The following is a 17,768-nucleotide window of genomic DNA, read 5'->3' on the forward strand; positions in this document are numbered from 1 at the left end:
GATATTCAATGTCTCTTCTTGTACATTCTTTTGAAGGAAAATAAGATTGCTCTAGGGGAATGTTAGTGGGTTACCTGCAATAGCGTGTCTGCAGATTAGAAAAATTCTGTAGAATGCCAAAATCGGGAATCTGGTCTTTAGGAAGGTAGAATGTAAAGAAAAGAATAAGAAGAGTGGGCTTAGGAGCAAAGGATATATATATTTTTAACCTTTTAGCTGAGAAAATAGTGAAGCACTTTGCAGATAAGCTATATAAACATGAATGCGTGCAGGGAGCACTCCAGATAAATATGCACTGATGAATCATCAGAATGATAATATTGACTATGATAGCATATTTATAGGTATGAACACCACTTTTAATATGTAAGACCACTTTTCCGTTACAGTAATTTATCTTGCATTGTCTGTAGGTCTATGAAAGAAAATCTTCAAAGGATGTCCTGAAACAAATGGCTGCAAGTGCATTACTGTCCCTGTTAGCTGTCAGTAAAAATGCCCAGAAATGTGCTTTGGAAGGTGAGCATAAAGAAACAAATTTTAATATGTATGTTAAATGCTTTATAAATCAAATATTTGCCAGTGTTTTTCACATTTTAAAAATCATAATGTTCTTTCTCAAAACAGAAGACTTAATTTTCAGTAGCACTTTTAACAGATTTTTACCGATAAAACTTATTAATAATCAAAGCTTTCAGCTAGAAATAAAATATTGTGTTGTATCTGGTCTAAAATCTGTGGTTAGATCATGTTCTATGTTACAGAGAGAAGAAACGTGAGCTTTTACTGCCAGTGGTGTAATCATCCATACGAAACTGGAGCTCTCTTTGCGCTGGCAGTGCCTTCAGAGAATTCCTCCATTTCTTAACTGTTTCAGGATTTGCCAATATAGTGTTGTAGGTGAAAGCGTGCCTTGCATTCTCAGTTCTCTCTGTACACAAAAAAAGATAAGGACTATTTTTTTTCTCAGCTTTATTCTTTCCTGCCCTTTTGTTTGTTTCTTTCATCCCATTTACAGTTTTAAAATAGCTGCCCCTCCTGTTGGAAGGCAACATTTTCCATGCTAAAGGCTTTTGCTTTTTAGCAGTAAAACTAAAAACCTTTAGTCAAGAGACTTTTTGAGTCTACCAGCATGCAGGGGAGACTGATTGATTTGCATTTCTCATGTAATATACACTTAATATCTACTGATAACACAAATACACTTTCTGTCTGGGATGTTTTCTAGGTATTTGCATCTCCGTGTTGGTTTATTTGATTCTTTAAACGTAGATCACACTGAAATAGGTAGCTTAGACATATCTGTTCAGTATCTGATCCCAATACTGGCATCAGACTCCAAGGTTCTAATCCTGCATTATATCCCTACTTTCTGCTCTTCTCCAAGATACTGATGGTCCACTTAGCCCTTGCTTCAATCAGGATTCTTCTTTTGTTCATGTCACGAGAGGTCATCCAAGAGACTTGGCTTCCTTTGAAGGCACTACCAGTACATGAAGTGCAGCATTTCCTGTGCTAGAGCAGCCTTCAAGTCACATTGCAGTAATGCAGTACAAATGCTGAAGAGAAGAGGGAAGAATTCTGAGGTCAAAGCAACATCCTGAAGATATCTCTGGCTTTATCATCAACTCTTCAGCCCTTAAGGACTACTTTTTAAGGGACCAGATAACATACAAGGACAAATGCAAAGTCCTGCACCTGGGAAGGAACCCCCCCTTACAACAATGCAGGCTGGGGACTGACTGACTGGGACCTACAAAGGACCTTCAGGTCTTGGTAGAAAGCAAGCTGAACATGAAGCAGCAGTATTCCCTGGCAGCAGAGAATACCAATAATATCCTGGCTGGTATTGGATGGTATCTACTGGCATAGCCAGTAGATCTAGGAAAAGGATTATACTCAGCTCTCGTTAAACCACACCTAGAATACTGCATCCATTTTTGAGTTCGCCAGCACAAGAAGGACATCAACAGACGAGCGAGTTCAACGTAGGGCCACCAAGATACTTGGGGGCCGGAGACTTGCCCTCTGAAGAGACACTGAGGCAACTGGCCTCATTCAGTCTGGAGAAGAGAGAGCTTCAGGGAGACCTAATGGAGGCCCTCCAGTACCTATGGGGTTATCAAGAAGACAGAGCCAGGCTTTTCACAGTGGTGCACGGTGTGGGAGAGCAGGAGACAATGGGCATAAATTGAAACAAGAGAGGTTCAGACTGGCTATAAAGAAACTTTTTCACCATGAGGACTGTCAAGCAGTGGAACAGGTTGCTGAGAGACACTGTGCAGTTGTCCTTGGAGGTTTTCAAGACTCAGTTGGATAAAGCCCTGAATAACCTGGTCTGATTATAAAGCTGACTGCTTTGAACAGGAGGTTAGACTAGATGACCTCTGGAGGTCATCCCTTCCAACTTGCATTATTGCATGATCCTATGATCTTGTAATAACTCAAGGACTGTACTGTAGGCCACAAGAGCCTCACTTAACATTTTAGACTCTGAGTCACCTGAGTATTTGCTTTTGTTGGTCTCCATTTCAGGTATAGCAAATCTGCCAAGAGCAGGGGGGAAGGCTTGGGTAAGATGAATGTATGTGGCTGTTTGCCCTAACCTCTTGAATGTTCAGCTTTTGGGTTTCTACGCAGCATTGTTGAAGATATCAAAAGTTATGAATATGAATTGCTGTCCTCTTCCTCACAATTCTTTTTCCAAGGCCAACCTTGTCTCCGTTTCTGACAGCTGTCTGCCTTGTTTCAGCAACCTGTGGAAATACAAAACTTTAGATACTAAAAAAAAAAATAAAATCCTCTTCTCTCCATCCTATCATTTCTTCCTGCTTTGGAAGTTCATCTCACAGAAATTGATTGCAAGAGGAGACAAATCTTTGTTCTTGAGATCATCCAGCTATACCCAATCCATCTCAAAGAGCGAGTTAATTACTTTCTGAAACCAAAAAGATAGCAATATTTCTTGAACTTGCAGAATTTGGTCATCTGTACCCTTAAGTTTCAGTTCAGTTTGGTAACAGTAATCAAGATAATTGCAAGAAAGATACTTTGTGTTCCAGAATGCCCATTGTCATATTGTCCTAAGATGTCAGGGTATTTTGAATTCATTTGATTGTGAATAAGTTTCTAAATGTTCTTTTTTTTTTTTTTCAGCTGACCTAATAGACAGCTGTATAGAACAGATGAAACATATTCATGCACAGATTAATTTGGATTCCCTAAAGCCTGGGAAAACACAGAAGAAGAAGGTAACTATAAAAGCCATAAAGCTGATATGATAAGGCACTTTCGGTTTTTTATTGAGACAAATACTGTTGGCTCTCTGTCATGGGTGAGACAGAGTAAATGATAACCCACATTGGATCTGGGTAGTGGAGTTTCTTTAAAAGCTAATGAGTTTAGAGCTTTTACTCTACTTTATTTTCTTACACCCTCAATCACTCCCTTACCCAATATTATGTTCACTGGAGCTTGACCTCTTTTCCCAGCAGAGAGAGTTTATCTTCTTTTTCTATTTCTTTTCTTTTAACTGCTGGGGAAAAATAATGTATTTGGCCTAGCTTCATTCTAAGGAAAAACAGAAGCATTTTACCTGAGATTCCTTTCCTCTCATGAATAAAATACGCTAATGCCAACAAATGGCATTAAATGATTTAGGGCTGTCCCCCTCCCCCTTCCCCCAAACAAGTAGTGGTATCCACACAATCTGTAATTTTTTAACCTACTAACAGTTTACACATTAGCTGTTAGTTGTAGCTTATGGCATTTTATAGGATTTACTGTAATTTGGGTTTATTGAATAAATAGTTATTTATAATGCATATATAAGTTCTTGAAGGAACTGTTTAATGTTTGCATTTTATTTAGATAAAAATGGGACAAACCTATCATAAAAGGCATCTGTAATGATGACTTGTATGTTGCTCTTTCACTGACCGTGCTTGACTTTATCATTGCCATTTTTGAGATAGACTTTTACTTCATCACTGAATGTCATCAGCTGCCCATGATATGATTTAAATGCAAGCCTTGTTGCTTCACTTTTTTTAAGATGAAGTCTGAATCCTATTTTACATACATCTCTATTCCTTTATACTTGATAAAAACAGAAATAGCTTCCTGTAGTAAATGAGCTTATTGGAATGTGATCATCTTCCAGAAGCAGTTTAACATGTCAACCACTTGAAAGTTAGAGGTCAGCCATGGCTAGAGTCCTTTAGTGTCACAGCACAACCGTGAAGACAGATATGTTGTTTACTTATATAGTTAAATCTCAGCGTAGTACCTGCTTGTTCAAAGGTCTGTATTTATCTTCACAATATTCTTATCAGGCTGAAGGTGCTTCTATTTCCAATATTAAGGTTAGGGAATGAAGGCACAAAGAAGATAAGGATAGATTGGTCTGACCAAATGTAGATATCTGCAAGATAAAGCTAGTTTATCCTTGTTTTATATCCAAGGAAGAAAAATAGATGCTTGTAGGGAGTGATTCATCTGGCTTCTTTTAGAGGTCTGCTTTATAATGGAATGAATCATACCGAGAAAGTGTTCCCTCCCACCCCTTCATTAGTTATAAGGTAAATGGAGCTCTACCTTATAGATCTCTGCATTTAGCCAGAGCAGTCCCCCTAGAAATACTACTTGTAGGTTATAAAGAGAGATGAGGATGACACAGGTAACTTATTGTAAACGTCTGCTGTGTACATGCTAGGTGAAATGAATCCTGTCTAAGATCAGAAAGAAGCTCTACAGAAGAGATGTTATATGAATGTTTGCACCTTAGATTTGCACCCGACCTTTAGAACTCTCTTCCCCCTTGCACAAAATTAATCCTGCTTTTATGTTGATGATCTTCAAACACTTTTTGTCTACGCAGGAGGATAGCCTTATCAAGCAGTTAAGGTGTGCTATGCAGCTCCTCAGAAATTGCCTTTTTCAAAATGAAGAATGCAAAGTAAGTATTATTAGATTAAAATAGTGTCACTGCATTTAGTTAGTGAATAAAGATCATTATTTGCTCTTTTTTGAAAATATTTTCAAGTTGACTAGATTTACCTTCATATTAATGGCAAGAAATAGTTCAAATTTCGTTATTATTTTTACCCTAGGAATATCTTACGCATGCATTAGATATTCCATGTTCATATTGAAACATTCTGTCCCAAAGGTTGCAGGTGGCAGTCATCCTTTACACCTATTTCTGCTTGGTTAAAAATCAATCAATCCAATTTTCAAAGCAGATAACATGAAAAATGAATGTGAAGAAAGGTTGTAGGATCACAAGAAAGGAGATTAAGAAAGTCTGGAAAGTTTTGGTGTGTTGTTTCTTTTGCTTATTCCTCTCTCCTTTTTCCCTTTTCCTTTCTGAAGGAAAAAAAAAATCCCTGAATATTAATTTGCCATTCACTTTTCATACAGTTAAATTAAGTGTTTCATACAGTCTCAGTTAAATTAATAAAATAATAGCACATTTTATACTGATCTTGCAGGGTCCAATTTTGTTTTGATTTTTTCATCATTTCTTTTGCTCAGAATCTAATCTTTCGTTTTTTGTTTTCATTTTACATTCTTCATCACTTCTCTGTGCTTCTCAATTTTTTTTCTATTTCAGTTCTTATCCCTATCTATTTTTCCATGTATATTTGTTCAGACTTTTTTCTTTCTCTGTCTGTCTGTCTGTCTTTCTATCTTTCCTGTATTCTTTCTCTCTGATCACTACTATTCATATTTCTTATTATTGATACCTTTAACACATTTATTTTTAGCAAAAGTCTTGGTGGAACTTGGTGGAAGATTTGCAGACCTTTCAGGAAGGTCCTGCTGCTAAAGGCATGTGTTAGCAACTTTTTTGTGTACAAAACACCATTTATATTGTGGGCCTGAATAAGCTATTTGGTTATTCCTAAGGTTCCCATATATTAGTGCTTTGGCTTAAAGTGATGCAACCTTTCCCTTGTGGAACCAAGAGCTTTAGCCTCACTACCACTGAGGCAGAAACGAAATGAGATTGTTGTTAAGTATTTTTTTTTTCTTAATTGTCTTCATCAGGGGTCTACACAGGCAGTCGCTTGAAGGAGAGGGGTTTGCTGTTGATAATTGAAGTGTTTTGCTTTTTTGCTCTCTAGAGCTCTCCTGTGTACTCTCCTATGTCCCTGCTTTTTGACTTCTAATAATTAGTAGAATAAAATTGTAAACTGGGAAACTCTTGTACAATCACAGTTGAAATGAATAAATCTTGATTTTTATCTGTATGTCTCACAGCAGTTAAAACATTTTAGAGTGGTTCTAGGATAACATTGGTATGGTTTTCCAGAACAATATGTTTAGTTCGTAGCAAATAATGTTCAGTAACTATGTATTACAGAGCTGAAGTGAAACAAAATACCAGTATACGCGTGAGAACTTGCTACCAAAATATTCCAGTATTAACGTGTATATATATAGCAAGGTGTTGGTATACATATCACTAAAGATAATTTAAAGGAATTCCCTGAAAACAGTTCTGTTAAAATATTTAAAATTGAAGATTGATTTTTAAGCAGTTGTCTTGTGGAATTTACTGGAAGTTACTTTGGTGTTCCCTCTGTACAATCATTTAAAAAAACTAATGGGACAAAATAAGATACAAATGCTTCTCCCACTTTATTTAAAAGACCCCTGTGTTAAAGTAAATGTTATTTTATATTTTTGCTAAAATGGTATAATCTTTTCAATGTATTTAACAGTATAGTTCTCTAAATTCTTTCTCATATTCTTGCAGATGGCAGCACTCAAAGCTCATCTTGTTCCTGTTCTCCATTCACTATGGCCATGGTTTTTACTAGATGACTCCTCCATGGAAGTAGCTCTACATTTGCTTTGTGTCTACACTGCAAATTATCCTGCAGGTATGAGAGTCATTCTGTGATATAATACATCAAAATGTTTAACTAGAATAATCAGGATAGAAATAGTATAATAAAGGGAGAAGAATAATGATGTTTATTACTACCATAACAGCAAAGTGTGAAAGGACTGATCCGTCAGAGTCTGAGAGTTTTGATTTTAATGGATTCAACACTTTTGCCCAGTTCCTCTCTCAAGGCTTTTAATAGCTGGGTTGGGTTTAGCAGGAATAACAATTATATTAAAGGATTAAAAAACATTTAATTCTAACCGCGTTTAATTCAAATGGTATCTAAAGGTTATACATGAAAGTCCTGCCCAACTGAGCAGTATACTGTAGATACTACTTCCAGGAATTATATCAGAGAGAACGTGTATCAGTACTTTATACTTTAGCCCTTGTTAAGGGCTAAATGTGTTTCACACATTCAATAATCTAGTTAAATTCCCTATTAAATTTAACCCAATTATTTCTGTATTGGGCTCAATAACTTGTGTTTGATTGAAGTATTTTTTCATAAGGATTCTCTTTTGATTGGAGGAAATCCTCTATTTCTACTGATTGTTTTGTTTCGATGAGTGATTGTCCCCACTCTTAAAAGTCTTGTTCCTTTTTGTAGTATGAATTTACCTCATTTGATATTCTGGTTTTTGACTCAGATTATGATTCTCCAGTGGCTTGAAGAGACCCTTAAGTATCTGTTGATCTTGAAGCTACCGTCAAGAGATAGTATAATTAAAATACATTAACTGTATTTTAACATTAACTCTGCATTAACTCTATGAGCTTTTTTATACTCTTTTAAAGTTAATTTCTCCAGGCCCCATAACAGCTTGTGGTGCTGTTTTTCATGAACAACGTATTTTTTAATATGGACTGAGGAAAGGTTGATATATATCAGCCAACCACATGATATAGAATTAAATGCAGGGAATGTAATGTCCTGTGATATATTGGAAATCGAGCTTAAAGTTCTGATGGCCTTTCTTGTTCCTCAGTTGTGTGACTCTAAGTTGCATTTTTATTCTCCTTGCTAGGAAGGGGATGTGGCTTTAAATTAATCATGTTTCCTCTTGTTGTTCAAGGTAGTTGACTTATGAGGTGACCCTAACTTAACTACTCTGAACTTGTTAACCACTTCCCTTTAGTGTCTGAACAAAAAAATGCCTGTGGCTGCTTGTAACAGTTAAGAAATGAACTGTCTCATTTTCATTTACTGTTACCATGTAAGAAAGTAACTGTGGCTGCAGGTGACGAATGCTACTAAATAAAAATGTGTATATGCATGTTTGTGTACATATATCATGTTTGTAACTGAGTTGTTCCTTGATGTTGTTTTGAGTTTGTAGTTTTGTAGCTTAGAATTTTGCTTGTTATCATGGTACAAAGTAATGACAAATGCAGACAATGTTTTTATTTGGCAGAAAAGTATTTTAAGAAAAATATTAAACATTCCAGAAAAATTTAAAGACTTTTTTCCCGAGACAGTTTCAGTGGGCCACTTCAGATTCTCATGCCAAATAATTGTTTAATGTCTTAAATACAATGTTCCAGATTTTAAGGAAATACTGTGAAATAAAGCAACAACTTTTCTTTGACAGCAGAATATGCTCTTAGATTTTAGAACAATAGAATCCTATGCCTGTAAACTGTCACGTTCAGGTCACTTTTCTGCCCAACCCCATCCCATTGCTTCACTGTGGTTCAAAAAAAGAAAAAAACACACCTTGCAATAGTACCAGCTCAGTCTTTTCTTAATGTATCTCAAAATTTCTCATGTGATAAGGATTTCATTTCTTTAAGGTTGTGGTTCACTTTGTTGGGCAAGTGGTGGACAACCACTGCTTCCATCTGTACGAAGTGCATCTGGCAATTCATTAATGCATAACATCATGAAATTGGCTATCCAAATATCAAGTGAGAACAGCCCAATTCAACAGATGGTCTTTTGTCTTCTTTCTAACCTTGCTCTATCTCATGACTGTAAAGGCATTATTCAGAAGGTAAGTAAATAATATTCTTTACTGATTTTAGCACTGTGATGGATACAATTTCCTTTTCTTAATAAAACCTCAATTTCAATATGGCGTGTCTTGGGATCATAGAAATGCTTCTGTGGGAAACAAAACCTTTGGGACTTCTGAATTGTGTTACTCTTCTGTAAGTGCAGCATTATAATTCAGTGCAGAATTATAATTCAGTCATTCATACTAGTCTGGACAGAAATAGCATGTGGAACTACACAATTTATAGATATTTTTAAAACCTCTTAATTTCATTGGGCTGCAAAATTTTTAATATCTACATATATGATAGCAATCAGTATTGGATTATGAAAGTGAGCATACAGTAGAAGTACTGCGTGTGAGTAAATGAGAAATTAAACATTGGATAAACATTGGATAATAAATACTTTGTGAAGAATAAATCTTGATTAAAAATTCAAGTTTTAGAGAAGATGTCATACATACCAGTAGTTGGATGTTAAGGAGAAATCAGTTTTTATTATGTACACGTAAGTACTGTCTTTTTCCTTTTTAATTTGTACATTGAACGGTCCTTAATCTGTTTCATCTAATAGTCTTAGAAAAATCTGGGTTTTTTTCTTTTGTTTTGTTCTTTTTAAATTTACTTTGATCATCTAATTAAATTCAACACCTTGGGACAGGGAGGCAAACTGTGTAGAAGATCTAGCATGGTTGTGACCTGATAAAATTAGCTAACACAACAGAAATTATTAAAAGTGTATTTCTTTAAACATCTTTTATAGTAGCTTGATAATTGCAACAATTCCTTTCTTGGGCCTAATTACCTGATAGAAAAGGGAGAAAATATGATCCTTTTATGCCAGTAATTATGTTGCAATATGATTATAGTGTTACTGTTATTCTCAAACTTTTTTCTAAAAAAGATATCTCAAACACTTTATTCTATAGAAGCTGGTCTATTGAATTAAATGTTTTGTCTATAGCCCTCTTCAGAGTTTCACCCTAATGTAATGCTTCTTTTCTTCATTCTCTCTCCTGGGCTCTGCTTGATAAGTCTAAGAACTACTAATTCCTTGTATTAGAGGTAACTTAGCAATATTATACTCGTGTGAACAAAACCACAGTGAGTTTTCCTGCTTGATTGTCTGCTTTGGTAGCCAGATACCTACATGCGTTATCGTATCAGATCTGCGAGGATGGGAATATTTAGCTAAGGACTTTTTTCATAGTAGAGATGTTATTGTTTGCAACATTGCCCTCTTCCAACAGTGGAATAGATTTTCCCCTGCTCTGAATCTCCTTAAAGTTGGGATCATCTGGGATTAGGAACAGTAGTGTGTGAGGTATCAAGACAAAGATCTTTTTCTTCAAAGTTTACAAAAATGAGAGGCAGTACTATGGCTAGTAGCGAAGCGGACATACTACACCTTTAAGATTTACTAATAACAAAATAATAATTAATGAATCAAGAACATGTTAAATACTATATTGATTTGATTAAATTGTTTCCAGCTTATTTTTGAGGAGAAACTCAAAAAGTACAAAGCAAAGCAAAAAACTTACAAAGTGATTGATATTGCCCTTCAAATAAATATATTGTGTTGGACCAACTTGTATGTATCACTATTGTATAAGTAATTATAGTTTAGTAAAATAGGTTTTCTTCTACCTTTTTAAACAAGATATGGATCTCTTTCATAAATAATTCTTTTAAATATTCTTGAATAATAATGAGTTTCTTGAAATATGTTTAGTAAAACATCAATACTATTTTTTGGTCAGGTCTACAGATTGGAAGGTCCAACAACAATGAACAAAACATACAATACTGCAATATTAACATCTTGCATATTTTCTTCCTTTGACAGAGTAACTTCCTGCAGAATTTTCTGTCTCTATCATTACCAAAAGGAAGTCATAAAAATCTTAGTAACGTGTCTACTCTTTGGCTAAAGCTGCTCCTGAACATATCTTTGGGAGAGGATGGACAGCAGATGATTATGAAGATAAATGGTACTTTAGACCAGATTGTAGAGATGTGTAAATACAAACACAAGAGCAATCAACATATAGCACTTCTTATTCTACATAACATCTGTTTTAGTCCAGCTAATAAACCCAAGATATTAGCTAATGGTAAGTATCTGAAAGGTATTGAAACTATTTTACTCTTGAGAAAGTGACATTTTCAAGAATACTGTATCTTCATTGCAATTTGGGTTATGGATCAAGAAGTTAACGTTATTTAGAAAATATTTTTATGAAAATAATTGTCATTGTCAACATAGAAATGATTATAGAAATTATATTTTGGCAGAAATGTACTTATAAGAATATATACCAAAAAAATGCAAATAGATAACTAAAACTTTTTCAGGATTTATTCTGAGACTGGTCTTTTGAATATAGTAATGCAACATGAACAGGAGTATTTCTACAGTTTTTTCGGAGGGAGATTTGAAGGATTCCTTGTGTCAGTCATTTTGAAATAAGCTTCTTTAGAAATGCTGGGGTTTTGGGGGTTTTTTTTGTTTTACCAAATACAAATTTCCTATCTTTCAGTTGAACAGAACTTTATTACCTTATTAGTTACAACAGATCATAGGTGCATAGGTGTTGTGTATTTTGTGTTCTGTCATACGGAGAAGTTTTTTGTGATGACAACAATGTGGTGATTGTGGCATATATGGAGTGAACTTTTCTGGGTTGTCTGTACAAATTATGTTTATTTTCTCCATTTAATTGCAGGGAAAAGACTCTTGTCTTTCTTAAGTTCTCAGTAGGTCTTCTGTAGTGTCCCTACTTACCCCCCTCCCCCCCCTCCCAAGATTGCCCTTCAGTGCATTATTAATGCATTATAATGCATATTAATACATTATTAATGCACTGCATGATATTAATTCACTGCATTAACTAAGCACATAGTATTCAATTATATCATCTACTGAGTGCATTTATTTTATGAAGTGAACAAGCAGACTTGAACAAGCAGAACAGAGTAAGCCTAGGAAATTAAGGGACCTTAGGTAGGGTGGCAAATTTCTCATCACTTACTAATCACCTACATAGTAATTATGAAGTAAAAAAAAGGAATATCTTAATTTTTATCCCAGTGTGGTTGTAATTGTGGCTACTGGCAGTTTTAACACAGTTTCGTGAAAATGACTTGCTCAGTACTTATGCATAGGTGGTAGCTGTACATTGCATGTTTTATTATTTATGGCTTAATTTTTTTATAACTAATTTTTTTTTTTGCTATGTGCTTATTAACACTTCTTTACAATGCAGTCTGCAAATTTTTCAGGCATATTTAGTTAATCTGATAATGTCTGTAATTCCTGTGCCATACCACTATCTGTCATAGATAGATATAGAAATAAGCACACTCCAATCATAAAAATACTCAGAAGCGTAAACATTTTTGTGTACTTTTGATGTTTTTTGCTAGGTGATTTTTTTATTTTTCTCATTAGATAAAGCTATCACTGTGCTTTCTACCTGTTTGGAAAGTGATAGTCTTGATGTTCAGAGAATTGGAGCAGCTTCACTTTGGGCTTTACTTCACAACTATCAGAAGGTTAGTATTTGATAAACATTTTGTTGTTTAAGAAAAATTAGTGTGTTCAAAAGAAAAATTGTAATATAACTTTTATTATGCTGTAAAGAGTAAAATAACCTTTAAATAAATAAAGTTTACAGCAGCAGTTCCAATTTCTAATCATATGCTCAGGTCATGTTATACAGCCTGAAATGTAAACCACTTGATGTGGTTTGTGATTGTTTACATAAATGTAATCTGTACGGTGATACAGTCATATGCTATTTCTAAAATTCCTGGATATCATGTTCTCCTTAATTACTATCATTTTCTAATTATAAGTAGAAGGACTAACTTCATTATTACAGTGTCAGGCAAAATAAAGTAATTTTATTCCTGTTTGTGTGTGACAGGCAAAAGTGACTTTGAAGAATCCATCAATAAGGAGGAGAATAGATGAAGCTTATTCTTCAGTGAAGAAAAGTAAGTTTTGAGCAAACTGGCTTCCATCTGGAAGAACAAATGTCAATCTGTAATTTATCCAACAAATAGATCATTAATACCTTCTAAGTTACAGTATCACAGTCAGAAACATAGATTTTGAGAGGTTATTTTTATCCTTAAAATAGTGAATAGTGTTATGGTTTATAGTTATGCATCTTTTAAATACAGATATGCAAAAATGTCTTGGTTAACAAATTGTAAACAATCTGAGAAATTGCTAAGGTTAGTTTTAAAGATATGGCAGATCATGCTTGCAGCAAAGTGCATACTTTGCTACATGCTGTGCTTCTTTGTTAATTATTAAATTCAGTGATTAGAAAAACTGTCCATTTAACATTGAAGTGCTTAATGTTGTTCAACCTCGCTATATCCAGCTACCTAGAGAAGAGTTCAGAAGAGTTCATTGTGCCAGTCTGAAAATATTGTATCATGGCTTTTTGAAAACTTGAGGGGTTTTTTTGCTTAAGTAACTGAAGAGAACTGCAGTTTGAGTAGCTTTTATGCAACAGATTACTTTGTTCAGCTCAGCAGTGTTTATTTTGAAATGATGCTCAGACATTGGTCTGTAGCTGCATCTTCAAGAGCTAGAAATAGGTTTATTAGTTGCAGTTAAGACTGGTATTGCAAGGTGTGCAAATGTTTCATTTTAAGCTGTTCATTTTTTACTGATTGCATTTGCTCTGTTTTCTACTCAGATAGGTTTACTGGTGCAGGGAGTTATAATTCCAAGTTTTCTTACAGGACAGAATTGCCACAAAATGTCTTATGTTGAACACCATTTGGCAGTATCCTAACAAGGAGGAGGTGCATTTTTGCTAGAACATCTCATGATAGTTCTTGTGCTATGTAGCTCTCATGCCTTGATTTCATCTATGTCCTGTTGTTCCAAATTCATCCTTTAATAAGTTAACTATCAATTATATTATGCAAAATTTTATGTACTCTCTTATAGCTGATAAAGAATAATTCAAATTTATTGTTTATTTATAGTATTTGTGGTATATGTATTAACCGACAAATCAAAGATTTTTTTCAGATTAACATGTTGAATCAGCAAGGTAGAAATTTACAGTTTTTAAAGACTAGCACCTGTTAACATTAATCCCTATTTATTTATGTGCTACTTTAGAGCGTAAGATCCTAGAAATATTCATTTTGAATTTTAAAAAAGTATTATTGACTATAAAATGCTTTATTGGACTGTAATTGTAACCGTTTAGTCATGTGAAGTTGTCATTAATATTTTCCTGCATTAAGTTTGTGCTAAGTTTTTCCCTAATAAAACTTTGATCACCTTACAGTGATGACTGGCTTAATAACCAGAATGATAGATCGGTCTTCTGAGTACAAGTGGGGGAATTTTCCAGCACACCTTTTGTTCTTTTTCATTTTGAAATTTATCCTTCACATGGAGAAAGAACTGTAAAAACAAATATTCCCAGAGGTTTTGGCAACTATCAGGCATGCCTTTTTAATATAGCATAATCAAAAGGCAGTTTTTGTTTCCTTGTCCCAGCTGAGTGAAGGCTCAGACAGCTGCTTAATTCTATCATGGTTTGTTAAAAACACATTTTGCAAAATAAAGTATTAGCACTTGATTTGATACTCCTAATATAGAGGAAAGGTTTAGAAAATAGCATGAATCCTAACCAAGCATTTGATGCAATCTTTGAAACAGATAATTTTATGTTAAGAATTAACTAGAAATTTAAGTCATGTTTTTTTCTTCTCCTTAGCTACTCCACAGCCAGAAGGAAATGAGCTGAATGCATACTACTTAAAATGCTTAGAGAATGTAGTGCAGCTTCTTGACTGTTAATGATTATCAGATGACTTCTCATTTTGAATGTGGGCAGCTTGCTCAAGAGGAGACTGGAGTTTAAAGAAAAACTTCTAATCCTTGGATTTATGGCAGCAGCATGCTATGGAAGAAATTTATGAAGTCTTTGAGGAAGCAGCTGACCAGCTTGAACCAAAGAATTGCACTAAATATGGTTGAAACTATTTGTATTGTAATCCCAATGGGAAGTTATAATGATGGTACTATGTATAGTACTTACCTTAGAGAAAGAATGTACAGAGGAAACAGATTTGAAAAATCAGTAATTTTCTTAAATTATGCATTGAAAATGTTACTATAAAGTAATAAAGTGCTGGTTTAGATCAGTTTTAATAAAGACTTTTTTTTACTTCAGTTTAATATTTGTCATTTGTGGAATGTAATTTTTAATGTGACAAGTGATCATAGAGAAAATAGATTTAAGAACTGAAAGTGTTCACAGGTCGGTCATGGTGTGCTGTACCTATTAGGTATAGAACAGAAACATATGGTTTTTTGTTTTTGAAGGAGTTTTCAGTCCAAACTGCTGCCTTTTTTCCTTAATTGAAAACAATATGAAAAAGAGCTCTCACTAATACTACAGGTGACAGTTTTGTTAACATACCTCATATCCTTTATAAACTGGTATGTGAATCAATTTTAGTTGTAGAAAACTGTAGAAAATTGTAGAAAATACTTTGAGTATGTTACCCAGATCTCTATGTCCTTTACATTGCTACTATGTATTCTGTACAACATGAGTTTAGGAGGGAAATACATACTAGAAAATGATGCCTTTCAACATACAGCCAAATTTACTGCACATACTTGTGAAATATCTTAGAGGGTGTTTACAGATTTCCCTCAACGCTTGTAGTTGTGCGCACTGTCAGCGACAGGTAAAAATGAGCAAATAGAAAGCAAATCTTGTGTAACCTCTCTAAAAGACTTGTTGCGAGGGCATGTTTACCTGTCAGTAGCCTTCTCCCAGCCAGATAATGACAGCACTTTCAACAGACAAAATGATTTTTTTTTTCCTTTGACAATGCTTATAATATATGATACTACTTAACAGACCTAACCATGATGCTTGTAATGGCTGGATTAGATCACTATCAGAAATGTGATTCTGTATCAACTAGCACATCCCCTTTGAAAACAAAAAACAATGGGAGACCACCAAAGCCTGATTCTTTTCCACTTCATACATTGCATAATCACTGTAACTTGCAGAATGGATATTAAACACTGTCATGCTCATCTCATAGTTTTGCAGACTAGGCAGTCGAGGATCGGAGCAGTCACAAGTAGGTAGCTCTGGACGTCATCGTTCACTGTTCGGCCGGTGGAGAGGGGCCCGTTTTCCTCAAACTAGCAGCTATTGGTTCTTTTCAGGCTCTTACATTTCAGTATATTTACCCCAATGATTTCTCTCGTAAGCCAAGTGGTAAATCTGCATGAGATTGCCAGTTTGCTGCCAATTGCCAGTTTGCTGCCCTTTTCAGAGACACAAAAAATGAGACTATTCAATGTCAAATTCATTTCAATGAAAATAACATTATTCATTTAGCAGGAGAGAGAGAGAACTCTTCCAAAGTACAGAAATCCACATGGATCTAGTAAGATGAAAGAGGGTAGCATTTTTAAAGCTTATTCGACTTTAAATCTTGTTTCTATCTGATTCATATTAAAATGTTTTTAGGGATTCACAATCTTGGAAATCTCTAACCTTGTAAAGAAAGTAGTATATCCTCAAGAAATAGGAACTATGCTAAGTTGCGGAGCGTGAATGAAGAGGTGTTTGAAGGCTTGTAACCTTCGTAGCAAGCTGATCTCCATCTCTGAACTATTTAAACCTGCACAGACAAGAGTTTGCCTATTAAGGTAGTAGCTCTTTACAACGTATTGGGTATTGGTGTATCTGTTTTCTTCTGAATATCTATAAGCTAGTTATAGTTGAAGGCTTCATTAAATGCAAGTACAGGGCAATAAGAACATAAAAGAACTCCATACCTGTTATATTAAACATTTCTATTTTACTGAGCTATATTCTTTCTGAAATCATTTGTATGGAAAGATCCAGATAAATTGCTAATACGTTTATTGTTATGTTAAGTCTTATGGTATGAGTGGTGTGCTTATGCCCAAACAAGTATGCAGATAACTTCTACTTTCTCAGCATTTTGCAACATTTTACAGTTGTGGAAGGCAGGCTTCTGCCCACCTAACAGTGGCATGAGCAAATACTTGTGTTTGAAACTGCTTCTCAGGAAAATCACAATATGTGCTCTGAGGGCATGGACATCAAATCTCTATTCACTTTCAGTGCAAAGCCTTCACAGAATTTCAGAAGAGAATTGTTTTCAGTTTCTTCATTGAAACTTTTCACCTTCAAGATTAAGGAAAACAAAATTAATATTCAAAGATGAGATTGAAGGACAGCACATTCTTCATCACTTTTACCCCCTCAACTGAGGGAGATGCAATAGGTGTGTCCTGTTTCCCAGCATGAGAATATGGTCTATAACGATGAAGAGGGTTACGAGAACATGTGACCTTTATAATTTTTACTCAGTGATAGTAGATGACTATAATTATGCTCACAGTTACCTAAAGTCTTATGAAAGAAATTTGAAATCTTGAGACTCATCCACAGTCAAGCTTAATATCAGAATTTTGGCAGTGCATCTGTTTTCAGGGATGTGTCATCTGAATTGTTTAGGTTTTTAAAGAAAATTAAATGCTAAAATACCTTCAAATTTTAAAAGCTGTGAAATGATTTCTCCTCCTACATGGGAAAGTACAATTAAAGTGGAGGGGGATTCCTGGAAGAGACTAAAGAACCGAGACTGAAAGGTAATTTAAAACATGCATCTAGTTTCTTTACTGAAAGGCATTACTGTGCAAGTTAGGAGTCTTGAAAATCCTTATCCAGGAGAATAGAATCAGTTTGGACTAATATAGATATACTACGCTCTTCCTTAGTTACACTTTCTTGTAGTTTGTAATTAAGTGGGAAGTTACTTTAAT

The 17,768-nt window shown here is 34.7% G+C and overlaps 1 protein-coding gene across 5 annotated transcripts in view; it reads left to right on the forward strand.

The window, feature by feature from the left end:
• RTTN (rotatin) overlaps positions 1 to 15,098 on the forward strand; it is an 87,674-nt gene extending 72,576 nt beyond the window's left edge. For all 5 annotated transcript variants that reach the window (XM_068932073.1, XM_068932075.1, XM_068932074.1 and 2 more), the window contains 9 exons: positions 414 to 519; positions 3,157 to 3,251; positions 4,880 to 4,957; positions 6,764 to 6,890; positions 8,693 to 8,892; positions 10,746 to 11,013; positions 12,351 to 12,454; positions 12,829 to 12,898; positions 14,656 to 15,098. In XM_068932073.1, the coding sequence (XP_068788174.1) occupies positions 414 to 519; positions 3,157 to 3,251; positions 4,880 to 4,957; positions 6,764 to 6,890; positions 8,693 to 8,892; positions 10,746 to 11,013; positions 12,351 to 12,454; positions 12,829 to 12,898; positions 14,656 to 14,738 (1,131 nt within the window). In that variant the 3' untranslated portion in view covers positions 14,739 to 15,098. The remainder of the gene's footprint in view (positions 1 to 413; positions 520 to 3,156; positions 3,252 to 4,879; positions 4,958 to 6,763; positions 6,891 to 8,692; positions 8,893 to 10,745; positions 11,014 to 12,350; positions 12,455 to 12,828; positions 12,899 to 14,655) is intronic.
• Positions 15,099 to 17,768: the final 2,670 nt, after the last annotated feature.

Source organism: Struthio camelus, chromosome 2, assembly GCF_040807025.1.
Source record: "Struthio camelus isolate bStrCam1 chromosome 2, bStrCam1.hap1, whole genome shotgun sequence".
NCBI classification, from domain to species: Eukaryota; Metazoa; Chordata; class Aves; order Struthioniformes; family Struthionidae; genus Struthio; species Struthio camelus.